Genomic DNA, 14295 nt, shown 5'->3' with positions numbered 1-14295 from the left:
TTGGCCCAGTAACAGTGTCAAACATAGTGTAAAAAAACTGAAAACAAGGCCAATGTGGCAGCGATTGAGCAAGAATTTTATTTTTTGGCCTACAAAGGCATAGCAATTGAAGGACTTTGCAAATGACTTTTGGTGAGAACCGATCAGTATGCTGCGCGGAGTGGCAAACCCCAGCTGGCAAGGAAAGATTGAGAGCTTGTATTCTCTGCTTTTTCTGTGTGAAACCTTCACACAGTGCATAATATTTTCAGGCCATGTGACAGATGATGCAGGTTTATGAAATATTTAGTAGGCTGTTTTCTCAGAAACTACGTAGCTTCAATCCAGTCTAAAAGACAATACTGACAAAATATGAACACTATTATTTTCACAGTCTAGCTATTAATAACAATTACAGCTATACATTCAATTAAAAAGAAATTCAGGGTTAAAATGACTTGAGTTATTGAATCACATTTGTTCATTTCAAGTTGTATTATGATTTCTCATTAATAAATTATCACTGAGCTGAGAACGGAATGCACAATTGCTCCCATGATGCTGAAAAGTCAAGTTCACAGGAGTTGAGTTTACAAGGAATAGCAGTTTCCAGGGTTCTTAATGGCTTAAATAGCTGCTTTACAAGCTCACAACAGTCTACAATTTCCCAAAAGGAAATGCACATATTCAGTCTGACCAGAAGCAGGGATAGAACATATCCCCGCTGGCGAAATAAATTAATGGCCAGTAGTGGGGGGATATCAAAATCAGAGGCGTGGACCCACCAACCTAAAGCAAATCGAACCCTGGCTGTTCCTACTACGTGTGGTCATGTTTGTTTTGGTGTGTGCGTTCACTGGTCCAGGGTGTATCCTCCCAGCTCCAGGACACGTGGTCGTTGTCTGAGCTGGCCTCTTCAGCACCGTCACAGACGCTGTTGAAACCTGCGTGTGTGACATTAGAGTCACTGTCCTCTGCAGGATGTGGCAAATGACTCCCAACTCCCTTTTCAGCTGCACCGTCTGCATCATTCAGGGAGTCCAGCAGATCAGAAATATCAGGGATATCCCATGCGTCGTCCACATCCTCTGCCTCCAGCACCTCTCCCTGTTCTCTGTCGTCTTTGGTGCCAGTCTCACCGATTCCTGCTGAGCTACATTCAACGGTTTGCCTCTTGGCGACTTGCTCCTCGAGGCATTCGTCAGCGATGTCCCCTTTCCCTCCTGTTATCGTTACTGTCTGAGGAAGCCGACCGGAGGCCGAAGCTCCCGGTACTTCTCTGGTGGGCACGCCCACCGCCACCAAGATGGTGTCCATCTGACGCATGTAGTCCAAGTGTCCCTTCACCTGGGAAGCACACAGACAAACTTTGTTGGAGCCTTCTTGAAAAGGAGGGGACATTTTTTATGTAACATTCTAACAAATGTGAATTTGTTTCTATTCAATTATTTTTTAACTATTTCTACTTTCTATATGATTCTGCATGTCTTCACTTTTTGATGTCACAGTTTATCCGTTTCAAAATGTTGTTCCCCATATAGTGCACCCCTCCCCCAATCCCCATGGCTATCAGACATTCATTTGCAGATGATAATGTACATTTTTCATCTTCATCTGAGTGATTTCAATGAGCTTAACCACTTTCAATCTGGTGAACCTGGTGAATGTCATTATCGGTGAATTTCTTATAACAACGTTCTAAAAATGACGATAACAATGTTTTTTTTTAAAGGCCAAAACTGCAGATCTACAAGCCTGCACGTATTGCTTCGTGACCCATTGTGAGTGTGTATAGATAACTATTTTAGTATAATTGCTTAATATCACCACAGTGGACTCTTGAGACAAATGTACAGTTCCTGCTTTTAACAGAGGATAGATAGTACAAAACCACATGCAAAAAAATAAGTCATACAGTATATTTCAAAATCTACAACAAGAGGTCAAAAATACATATTTTAAAGGATAATTCCTTTTAACAGGTCGTTCATGAAAGTCCTTGCGGTCTTGTTTCCAATGAGAACCTGTGAGCAATTAGGGGTTAAGAGTCTTGCTCAGGGACAAATTTCATTTCATCAACACATATGCTGGCGTGGCCTGGAATCGAACCTGGGGCAACCAGGGCCTCTGGCTCCCTAGGCGGGCTCACTAACCACTCAGCTATGGCCGCCCCAAAGTATACATTATGGCTTTGAAAAACATTCTGAAAATATATTTTCAGGGTCTACAATGTATTTTCAAATCTATCGTATGTAGTACTGAAGAATGAAGCTTGAGCATGTTTTAAAAGAATGCATTGGGTACAGTTATGTTGTCACACAGGAACATGCAAACTGGCTCTCTGCACCCACCAATTAGTCACTGACCCCTAATTATTATGCAGATGCCAGCCTGCTAACAAACAAAAGTCCCCAACGCAATAGATGAATTATGTCTGCTTGACGCAATAGTGTGGCAGCCAGTGGTGTTTTTGTGTTAAGTAGTAACCTCATGTTAGTCATCATGTTGATTCGTTTGCTATTCACATTAATTAAAAACAAGCTCCCAATTTCCAGGCCACTCGTTCTCAAAAGGGTCTGTAACGAGTGGTGACTCACCACGGAGGAGAGATCCACATTGACGATGCGCCGGTCGTCTACGTTGACTGGCTGTAGCCCGGCGACAGAGAGCTGTGCAGCTGAGCTTCGGTACAAGAACCCCAGGAGCCAGTCTCCCCTGATAGATGATGAGAGATTAGGAAACATTACATCCATGTACGCATCACACACAATCTGTAAATATGTGGGACTGGGCTTTGGAGGTGACCACATCCTGTGCATCCTAGGCCTGGGGAATATAACAAATTCCCTAATATGAAAAATTCAATATTGCAATTTCATCTTCAACCACTTGCACTACAGTATATATGCCCTATATACTTCAACACATATGACGAATAGGTAACATAGCTGATCTACAAGCTCACAACACGTCATGATGTGACACTTTTTTTTGGGAAAGATTTGCAAATGTGGACATTTTCATAAAATCTTTGGAATTGTTTTAGAAAGGTTTCACGCATCTTCTTTTCTATTTGTATTTTTTTTTTTGTTTAAGGTTTCATGTGACATACCCAAACTAGGGACACCACACCAGGTTTAAAGTGGTTAAACAGTGTAATTAATAATTAACCAAAATCTATCTCTTTCAGTTGCTCCACCTTTAACCTGTGTTATTCAGAAGTCTGATTTCAGCAACTGAAGACATGCATTGTAACTACCGTGTTTACATGACAAAATGGAACATAATTCTCATAATAACACTTTAAGTCATGTTGTCCAGCTCTAGTTAGATATTCCATGTCCATTATACAGTCATAACATTTTTTTGTATTCATTTGTATACTATATTCACATTTAATGTGAAAATACAATTAATAACAACATGCAATAAAATGACCTCTTAACACTTCGGGTGCCAGCATTTTTTCATAACAACTTACCGTGGGTGCCAGCATTCTCCCCATTGACTGCGCTTTGCTGTTTAAAGCTTCAGCGTGCGTTACAAGCAAATCCACGCAAAAAAAAGCATCGATTCATGTTGTCCCATGAGCCTGGCTACAGCCTGGAACCAAAACATTACCCTGGCGAGTTACAACAAGGGGGGGATCGCGCATTGCGCATGACCGGTTTTCCCCACAGGAAACAGATTCGGAGATATAGGCGTTTCAAAGTAGGAAATAGACAGGAAGCGGATGGGGAAAAGAAATTTGTTTCCTGTGAGCGATCGGAATTCCTTCGCAGGATTACAATGGGTGCTCCCAGAGCTGCTCTAGCCCCGCCCGCGCGGAGAAAAACGAAAAAAACAAAAAGACTAAACTCACGGTTCAGACCGTGTTCGGCACCGAAGCGGCGGAACCGCCAGTATGTAAACACACGGTTCAGACCGTGTTTGGCACCCGATGTGTTAATATTCAAGAGGCTTAAAATGAAGTTTCACTGGAGAATAAAATTAATCAGCATTACCAAAAAAAGAAAGAAAGAAAATGTCTAATGACAAGCTTTAAAAGACGATGCTTATTATGGAGGTATAGTTACTTATTATGGTATGATTATGGACATTATTACATTTCCTTACATGCTAAAAAGGGGAGATCCCTGTCATTTTTACCTGCAGTAGCCGTTTACGATCTTGCCCGCCACAACTTTGGTTATTTTCTTCCAGGCCTTCTCGGAGCCTTCGACAGGAGCCCCCAACAGAACCACATCCTCCACTACACCTTCACTGCCTAAGAAACCAAACCACATGCCACCCACATTACAAATATGTCTGTACAAAACATACACATGAAATAAACAAATCCTCCCCCTTTAATGCTCAATATATTACGCTTGTTTTGATTATGGCTGGAATTGTCGCAACAATTCTACTCTACCTAGGATTTAGTAGAAAACCACAGGGGTAGTTCAGTGGCTTGGGCTGATAAGATAATCATGACATGGGAACAGGGAGTAATTAATCTCAAAGCAATCATTTCTAAGCATCCTTTGCAACCTGAGCACCTCAGATCTCAAGGGGAATTATTATCGCACTGTGCAAAAGTGCACGGTGTAAGCACAGGTGTTATTAAACATGTTCCAGTTTAAAAGCACATTTCCATTGAGGGATTTCTATATTGTTTGGTGAAATTACACAAAAAGTTGACTTAAAAACAAATAAGAGAAACCAATAGAGACCCTAACGGGTCCATGTGGTTGTAACTCACGTCCGTTTTATAGAGAGGGTTTAAGTGGTTAAATGAACACTCATGGTTTTACTGTGAAGTGGACTAGTGGACATACCTTTCTCATTGGCAAGCTCCTGCAAGCAGAAGTAGATGACCCTGGCTCCCAGGCTGAAGCCTATGAGACTGACTGGACGCTTCCCCTTGAAGTGCACAGAGATGGAGGCAGTCAAACAGATGTAGCGCTTTGATCAACAGCCTACATTTTGCCCTCCTGCTATTCGCTCAACATGCGGTCCAGAAACCACTCCTCTCAAAGCCAAGTGGCGTCATTTCACCAGCCACACTTTCAAGTCGTTTCATGATCCTAGGCTGGAAATTGAAAGACTTGTGTCATCCGAGTCCAAAGAGTGAGGTCATCGGTGTTGGACGTTTAGTTTTCCCCCGTTTCACCATGGACCACAGACCAAGAACTACAGACCAATATTAAAGGGAGACTTTGCCAGTTCATAACCTCAATCCCACTGTTCTGATGTGAGATTATAATACTGTAGATGTGGGGACACATATGTGGGTCGCGGACCAATTCTTATGGGTCTTATGGGCTTTTTTTCGTTTCCTACCAAAAAAAAAGAATATATATATAATATAAATGAAAGGAAAATAACTTTTCATCAATTAAAAACAATTCCAACATTTTCCAAAACTATTTCATAAACAAAATCAAAAAATCGAATGAGTTCCATATTCCATAAATACATTTAAGAAACCTTTAAGACGCACTAGTGAAAATAGCAGTCTCCTCAAGCTTGCAATGCGGTGCAAAGTGGCGCGTTGTGAGCTGCTTTTTTCACTAGTTTGGGAAATGGGAAACCATGTGTGCAATGTTAGTGGTAACAACTTAACAGTGGTGTTACCTGATGCCGGCTTCTGAGAACGTGGGCCAGGTGTTTGCCCACCTCTGCAGAGCGGCTGAGACAAACAGACCAGGGGTTGTCGATGACACTGGCTGCTGCCAGCAATGACGCCGGCCATGTCAAAGCCGTAACAATGCCTTACCGGGGAACAAGGACAGACAATGATTCACAGATTGTTAAGACAGAGAGGGACAATGGCTAGATAAGATAGCTGGGATTGGTTGACAGACTATAACTATCCTACAGTCAATAGTGACAACCTATGAAACTGCTTGCGTTTGCACAAGGAATGGCTTTTCATATCCAATGCCCCATTATCGTATCCAGCGCCGACACGCATATTCATATTATCAAATAAACACGTATAAAAGGTGAGATTTCCCTCCTCCTGAGTGCTTAAAACTACTTAAGCCTTAAGACCAATAAAATAGGAATGCCAGAGGGCTAATGTGGTTGATTGGTTTATGTTAATAGGCCAGTCCTACCTGATAGGATGGTGTATTTCAGGGCTTCCTGGGCCATCATGCTGACGAAGCCGTCCAACACGGAGGTCATGACTGATCCCAGGTCTCTGAGGAAGCGGGACTCCCACACCAGGCAGTACTGCTCACCACTATCCAGGCTGCACCACGGGGCCTGGAACGAGTCTAGAAGGGGTTTGGCGGCGGGTTTGGCGAGAGACAGGTGGGTGAAGGGATTCAAGATTCAAGTTGTTTATTGTTACATCTTGCCTACGAGTACATACGTAAGAGTAAAATGATTTTGTTCTGGTTCCTCAGACATTGTAGCAATAGTCAGAGAGAGAGAGAGAGAGAGAGAGAGAGAGAGAGAGAGAGAGAGAGAGAGAGAGACAGGCAGCTCAGAGAAAGTGAGTACCACTCCTACCTGAAGTGTTTTGTAGCGATTGTGTTTGAAGAGGACACTGTGCACTGTGCTTGAAAGCGGTTTTATATATTGCTGAGGTAAACTGGCTGCTTCATAGCCATTATATATAAGTGGTTTGTTTGCATAAAAGCAGCGTGAACCTCTTTTCTGGTTTTAGTGAAGTATGTGGACAAACGTTGCTGATGTCTAAAGATAAACTTTTTTGTATGCAACATATTATTCACTTATGCAAAAGTTATATATTATTGCTGTCGGGCAGAAACCTTGCAGATTATTTTTTTCATAAATTAATGCTCTATTTTATACTTCATCATATGAAGCATGATTAAGCTACTTTTGCATAATGTCGTGCAAAAGTAGCAAAAATACCTAATCTACAAACTCACAGCGCATTGCTGTGCGATCTTTGAAAACAAAAACACTAGAGCTTAGCTGACTGAATAACAACTACATTGGTACAACACAAGGTTTACCCCCGACGGCAACGATATGAAATGCAGTATAATCCATAATGCCATTATGTGTGATCGTCGTAAGCCGGTGCTTACTGTATTTGCCGCTGCAGAGCCAGCCAGTCACTGCTATGGTGAGGTGAAGGTGCTTCCCAGAACTCAGGGGCAGGAACTCAAATTCCTCTATCGCTCCCACACACTTATTCATCTTATAGCCTGGGGAGAGAAAGATAAGACAGATAAGAAGGTAAGATCTAGACAGTGCTCATGCTTTCTTTTCATATGAACAACCCATCCTATACAGTACATGTATAATCCTACCAGTCAATCCGGCTCCTGCTGCTCCAAACATGGAAGCCATGATGGCGATGCCAGTGGCAGAGCCCAAAGCGGCAGCCCCTCCTGCCCCTAGCACCGCACCCGCCCCTGCTGCCACCAGAGGTGCTGCCAGTCCACCTGTCACTCCTGACGCGGGCACAGGGAATCAGAATTATGCACACAAATTGATCTTTTTGATTGATGAACATTTTTAATGAATCAGTGCAATATGAGTTTGCATTAGTAAAGGCCGGCGGTATCATGTCGCAATTAACAATTAAATTCATACCGTATGAACTGATTTGTTAAGTGTCTATGACCTGCTGTAATGAGACCAGTTGGGTGTTGCTGAAAAGCCTACGTCTTGTTTTTAGCAAATTGTCTTTCGTGATATTCTGCAATTTGAGTGCTGAAATGTCTACTACTGAGCATTGTGAGCAAAGATGGAAAGCCTGTTTAAGCCAATAATTAATTTTACATCGAGGTGCCCAGATGTCTTTTTTGCCCACCTATCCTGTATCCTTTGACTACCCACTTACATGCCGGCCTAGATGCAACAACACAGTAACAAACACTGACCGATTACAGTACCGCCCCCCACGGTGGCGAGGCCGATGAGGAGGTAGCGTCGTAACCTTCGTCCTCTCTCCCTCTTCAGCCTGCGAGATGAGTCCTCTCTAACCGACGCAGAGCAAAACAAAACATGGGAATGCACTGGTCAAATGGATTGCTCCAAGTAATAGATGAGTGTTTTGGATGCAAGCATAAGACATGTTTGTGCGCAACACTTTTAAGAGTTTGAGCTTTACTTTTTTGTTTTAGTCAATCATCAGGTTGAACAAAAAAGCATAAACGTTTAGAGGATAGTAGGATGATAATCTCACATAAATAAGGCTTCACAGCACAAGTCAGAACAAAGTGATGCAAACTAGTGGCTCGGAGTGAAATTTGGGTGTCATTCAGGCTGTGACAGAGCTGCTATGATACCGTGTTCTGTGACTAAATCCAGCAACATGCAAAAGCATCTCAACATCAACAGACAAACTTACTGTAGAAGTCGGTCCAGAATGTGAGCAGTTTAACGTGAAGAGACATAATATTAAATGATCAATGCAAAGAACATCACTATCTTTCATGTGCAGAAACACTCAATGCCATAGCCTTCCTCAGTATCATGGTCAGTATCATGTCAGTATCATGTCAGCATCATGGTCAGTATCATGTCAGCATCATGGTCAGTATCATGTCAGTATCATGTCAGCATCATGGTCAGTATCATGTCAGTATCATGTCAGTATCATGTCAGCATCATGGTCAGTATCATGTCAGTATCATGTCAGTATCATGTCAGTATCATGTCAGCATCATGGTCAGAATCATGTCAGTATCATGTCAGTATCATGTCAGCATCATGGTCAGTATCATGGTCAGTATCATGGTCAGTATCATGTCAGCATCATGGTCAGTATCATGTCAGTATCATGTCAGTATCATGTCAGTAGCATGTCAGCATCATGGTCAGTATCATGTCAGCATCATGGTCAGTATCATGTCAGCATCATGGTCAGTATCATGTCAGCATCATGTTCAGCATCATGGTCAGCATCACAGTCAGTATCATGTCAGCATCATGGTCAGTATCATGTCAGTATCATGTCAGTATCATGTCAGTAGCATGTCAGCATCATGGTCAGTATCATGTCAGCATCATGGTCAGTATCATGTCAGCATCATGGTCAGTATCATGGTCAGTATCATGTTCAGCATCATGGTCAGCATCACAGTCAGTATCATGTCAGTATCATGGTCAGTATCATGTCAGTATCATGTCAGTATCATGGTCAGTTCCTCACTTTCTTAACACTTGTTTGCCACCCACATTCTTCAACTATAAAGGCCCCATCCATCCATGCATCCATGCATTCATCCATTACTTACTCGCTCTCCTCCACTGCCTCCCTGAGTCTCTCGCCCAGGGTCTCCTCAAAGTCCTCCAGTTGCTGGGGAGACACTCGTAGCAGACAGCTGACATGTCGGATGAGAACCCTGGCTCTGGCATCGTACTGACCTGAGCACACATCACAGCACCACAATGATTTATTGGTCATAATACAATTACAATGGTTTTACATCAAAGACAAATATGCATTCATAACACGTGATTCTTACCGTCTTTGACAGAAAAAGACACCAGGTCCTGTAACAGAAAATAAAAGCAATTGAAGCACATTTTGCTTTTTTTTTTATATACAATACAAAAATATGCATTCTTTTGTTTTCTTACAGGCAAGGCAAATTGGACTGTATAACCTGAGTCATTTACAATTTTGGTATTTATGTCAGAAATATATGTGAGCAACAATACAGTGTATATATATATATATATATATATATATATATATATATATATATATATATATATATATATATATATATATATATATATACAGTATATATATATATATATATATATATATATATATATGTATCTAAGCATTATCCTGTAGGGCTGTATGTGTGAATGCAAATCTCTAACACAGTACGACTTGAAATGCAACAGACTTGACACTTGCCAACTCCCTTGAGTTAAGTCGGCACCTCTAGGGTGGTAAATTAAACTTCCTGGTGCTGGGAGTCTGATAATAAACTCTAAATTATACTACTAGCATCTCTCTAAATAGCCAACAAACAGATATTGGGGGACACAAGGATAATATAATGCACCTGATTCGGATGCTATCAATGCATTGAATGGGACATTATCACCTTTTATTAGACCATTGAATGGGCGAAGTAGTCGACCTACTTACCTACCCGCGATTTATCAGACCATTCATTGGGTGTTATCAAGACATACTGACCTACCAACGGAGATGACTTAAATACTTCAGTTTCGGTTTTGGTTTTGGTTGTTTTGGTTTCGGACCATGACGGAGGCGCGCAGTCTCAGGCGAACTGGAGCCCCGCGAAGGACCACCGAGGGAGCTAAAGCGACCGAGTTGCCGTCCTGAGCGGTGCGACGCTCGCCTGAGCCTACTCAGCGCCGTTGGAGTTATGTACCGATAGGCACAGAATCGTAAATATTGTTGTGGGGACTGCTCCGCCTCCAAAGTAGGTCAGTAGCTCCTGATTACGCCCAATGAATGGTCTGACAAATCGCGGGTAGGTCCGTGTATCGCCTACTCGTCGCCTACTCGCCCATTCAATGGTCTGATAAAACGTGATAATCTCCCATTCAGTGCATTGATAGCATTCGAAGCCGGTGATATAATAAGTGCTAGGAGATGAGGTGGAGTTTGACTTGGTAGAGGTGGCTTTTCAGACTGTGCTGGAAGATTGGGGAGATGGGGAATGAATCTGTAGTGCTGACTGATGGATGGGGGTCATTCCACAGCTTGCTAGCCAGTTTAATTTTGTAATTAAGGGTTAGATGGTAGTTAAGAAAAATGACAAGTCATATCGCCCAGTGCTAGTGTGAACTACCTGTGCGACTGGCGTGGCCCCAGCAGCCAGCAGTGGCTCAGCCTGGAGGATGGAGTAGAAGGTATCAGAACCCTCACAGCCCAGGCCCGACAGAAAGGCCCCCATGACAGGCATGACGGACTCATCCAGGCCCAGCCAGTTCACCAGGCCCTCCAGGTACTGTTCACGAAATGCTCTGGACAAACCACAGCAAAATACACTCAAAATACTACATATTTAGTCTTCACGCATCCATTACCTGCTGTATAACTACAGTCGGTAGGGCGGCACAAGTGGTGTAAAGTAACGAAGTACATGTTCTCAAGTATTGTGTTTTGAGGTATTTTACTTTCTTCAGTATATAACATTTTCAATACTTTTACTTCTACCCCACTACATCTCAGAGGAAAATATTGTACTTTTACTCAACTACAATTATATAAAAACTTTAGTTACTAGCTACTTTGTAGATTTTGATTATTATTACAAAACACACTAACCACTTCAGACCTATATATATTTCGGCCATTTGAAAATAGCAGATCTACAATGCGACACATTGTGAGCTTGTAGATCAGCTATTTTCGAAAGATTTTGTATACATTTGGAACTCATAAAATATGACATTCTGCCCAATGAGTACTTTTAATTCTGGTACTTTAAGTATATTTTGATGCCGATACTTTTGTACTTTTACTCAAGTACATTTTGAATATGGGACTTCTATTTGTAACAGAGTGTATCTACATTGCAGTATTGATCATTTTACTAAAGTAAAACATGTGAGTACTTATTCCATTACTGGGCGGCACTCCTGATAAGTTACCTGTTTTCAGGCCCACCAAACAGCTGACCCAAGGAAACAGCACACATTGCAGCATAAGCAAAACGCCCTGATTCTGTCAGCTGTCTCCCAATGATCGCCTTCTGGCTGGGCTGCAATCCCGACCCTCCGGGGTCTGATGAGACAAAGCACATACTGTAGGTTTGAACCAGGTTTGAATGGAAGCAGAATTTGTGACTGCCCCTTCTCATCCTCCGTTAATAATTTGACTCAAAGTAGGTGAACAACGCCCTGAAAAAGCTACACTTCATGAGACAGTTTTCATATTTATAGCCATTGATAACATGTGGGGCAAAAAATAAAATAAAATAATAATTTAGTCCACTCTAGTTGTTTTGGGGGGTATTTGTCACTGTACATTTTGCGCATAGCGTGAAATGTGTCCTCTGCATTTAACTACCCTAACTGTTAGGAGCAGTGGGGATTTGGGGAAGTGACATTATTTCAACGCCTGGGGCACAAACAGTAGACTGGCGCCTGAGACACAATTACACAGAGACTGGGTGGCGAGGGTGGGAAACCAAACCAGCGACCCTCTGATTACCAGACAGCTTTACTCATTCAGCTACGGCTGCCCCAAACTCGTTTAATACAGCTCATACAGTTCAGTCCAGATGTGTTGAACAGAATGTACAGTACAGTAGAGCGCCCGAGGCTGCAGCATGTACTGTACAGATGCTATGCCAAAATGTGTGACTCCAGGGGTCAGTTGCTGTACCTAATACAGTCATTGCATATACATAATTGTAATAATAATAATAACATTATTTATATAGCACTTTTCAAAACATGAGTTACAAAGTGCAGAACAGCAGTTGGGGCATTAAATATATAAATAAGGTAAAATAAAACAAACGTTTACAATAAAAAGCATAAGGGAATAATAGAGTTAACAAGTCAGCTAATTCTGACAAGCAATAAAAAAAACACATTAAGCAAACTAAAAGGAGACCAAAAGAACTTTGGTCTCGTTGCCCACATCAACAAACAGATACAGACATACGCAACACAATTATGGCAAATGGGGTGATCTAGGGGAAGGCTTTCCTGAACAGATGTGTTTTCAGAAGTGATTTAAAAGATGCCACAGAATAATATACTGTATAATAATACATACTGTATGTTATAATATGTCTGTATGTAGGCTATAAGTAGAAGTAGGACCTATACACACAGCACCAACCTTCAAAGCACCTCAAAATGTGATATGATTATTAATGTAGGGCTATCATTTATGTTGTTACTGTTGTTGTTGTTGTTGTTGTTGTTGTTGTTGTTGTTGTTGTTGTTGTTGTTATTGATGCTACAGTGTTGAGGAGCCAAATCCAAAGAATCTTTTGTGTACTGGTACTACTGATGAGATGTACTGTAACAAATAAGAATCTTGAATAACTTCTAAGAACTTTCTACTACAGCATTACATAAACACTGTAAAAAATAAAATACAAATCTTAAATGTAATTAATTCATTTAAGTCCAAAATAAGAGGAACTTATAATGCCAAATTCAGCAGTATTAACCAACTCTACAAATCTACTCTAGTAGAGTAGAGTTGTAGAGTTGGTTAACAATACCAGTGGTGGCAAAATAACAAAAATGCTTGTACTCATGCAGAATGTCCCATTTCACAAGGTTTTCAAATGTATAAAATGCTTGTAGATTGGCTATTTTCAAACGGCCAAAATGGGCTGAAGTGGTTTTGTAGTAATAATCAAAATCTACAAAGTCACTACTAGTAAAGTTTTCAAATAATTGTAGTGAAGTAAGTACAATATTTGCCTCTGAGATGTAGTGGAGTAGAAGTAAAGTTGGAAATACTCCAGTAAAGTAAAAATAAATACCTCAAAAGTGTACGTAAGTACAGTACTTGAGTTGAGTACATGTACTTAGTTACTTTACACCACTGGTTAATACTGGATAGATGCATACAGTAGCAGAACAGCTGCCTGGCAGACAGTTATAACTCAGTAGTTACAAGCCAGTCATCTAAAACCGCCAATAGGTGAAATCATAAAACAGCAATACTCAATATATAACACACTTTGGTTTGGTTTCTTATCTTGAAACGTAGCAGTGCATATACTGTATACCTGGAGTGGAGTTTCTTTCCGTGTTTGTCTCTTTCTCCTCCATATTGTCGCTGGTTTCTGGTTTGTCAATACTACTGCTACACACACTGTACACACAGTGTGAACTTTGTTTGCAACTTCGTCATGACGTGTACGTCTGCTGCTGTTGAGGAACAGAGCTGTGTTCAAGACTGCAAAACCAAACGTTTACTAAAGCCTCGTGTACATATTCCGCAGTACGACGGTGTCGCTCGCCAAAGATCGAGCACTCCTGCCAAATGAGTGCTGTAGTGCCATCATTGTCCAGCAGGTGTGAGTGTAACATTTAGTCATTTTGATTCACACTGACTCTTTTCCACTGTCCTGCATCATGTCCTGTATTTAAAATAGCCTAGTTTCCTTAGCTGGGTCAATATAAGCTACTTCCTTTCTGCAAGGTATTTTGAGACCCACGGTAGTTGTGATGTCGACATGACTGAAATGAAATAATGATGACTGATCATGCTTTTATAAACATTAACCACCCCAGCATTTTTATTCGGTGAAAAACCTTTTTTCATTTTTTGCTAAAATTGTTTATGTAGAGCAGTAGTTCTCAAACTTTTTGGTGCCAAGGACCCCCAAATTGATATATATTTGGCCGCGGACCCCCCCCCCCCCACCATCT

The 14295-nt window shown here is 41.4% G+C and overlaps 1 protein-coding gene across 1 annotated transcript; it reads right to left on the bottom strand.

Annotated features, from left to right (window-relative positions):
* Window positions 1-55: 55 nt before the first annotated feature.
* On the bottom strand, window positions 56-13767 carry tmco4 (transmembrane and coiled-coil domains 4). The gene is made up of 14 exons (XM_084068457.1): window positions 13650-13767; window positions 11542-11674; window positions 10737-10911; window positions 9423-9450; window positions 9192-9321; window positions 7833-7930; window positions 7257-7400; window positions 7032-7151; window positions 6084-6245; window positions 5599-5735; window positions 4800-4884; window positions 4129-4246; window positions 2577-2694; window positions 56-1326 (listed from the first exon to the last, which is right to left on the bottom strand). The coding sequence occupies exons 1-14, from the start codon at window positions 13690-13692 to the stop codon at window positions 799-801; spliced, it is 2019 nt and encodes a 672-aa protein (XP_083924583.1). The 5' UTR covers window positions 13693-13767; the 3' UTR covers window positions 56-798.
* Between the last annotated feature and the right edge of the window lie 528 nt (window positions 13768-14295).

The sequence above is a fragment of the Gymnoscopelus microlampas genome (genome assembly GCF_963454915.1).
Source record: "Gymnoscopelus microlampas genome assembly, chromosome: 10".
Lineage (NCBI taxonomy): Eukaryota > Metazoa > Chordata > Actinopteri > Myctophiformes > Myctophidae > Gymnoscopelus > Gymnoscopelus microlampas.
This window is presented reverse-complemented; position numbering and strand designations above follow the sequence as displayed.

What these genes read in the sequence shown, in the direction of transcription:
- tmco4 (XM_084068457.1), bottom strand. Translation starts at nt 13,692, where the DNA reads ATGGAGGAGAAAGAGACAAACACGGAAAGAAACTCCACTCCAG. An exon ending in TTTGGTGGGCCTGAAAACAG is followed by an intron (nt 10,912 to 11,541) that starts GTAACTTATCAG and finishes TGGTTTGTCCAG; the next exon opens with AGCATTTCGTGAACAGTACC. An exon ending in GGGCCACGCCAGTCGCACAG is followed by an intron (nt 9,451 to 10,736) that starts GTAGTTCACACT and finishes TTTCTGTTACAG; the next exon opens with GACCTGGTGTCTTTTTCTGT.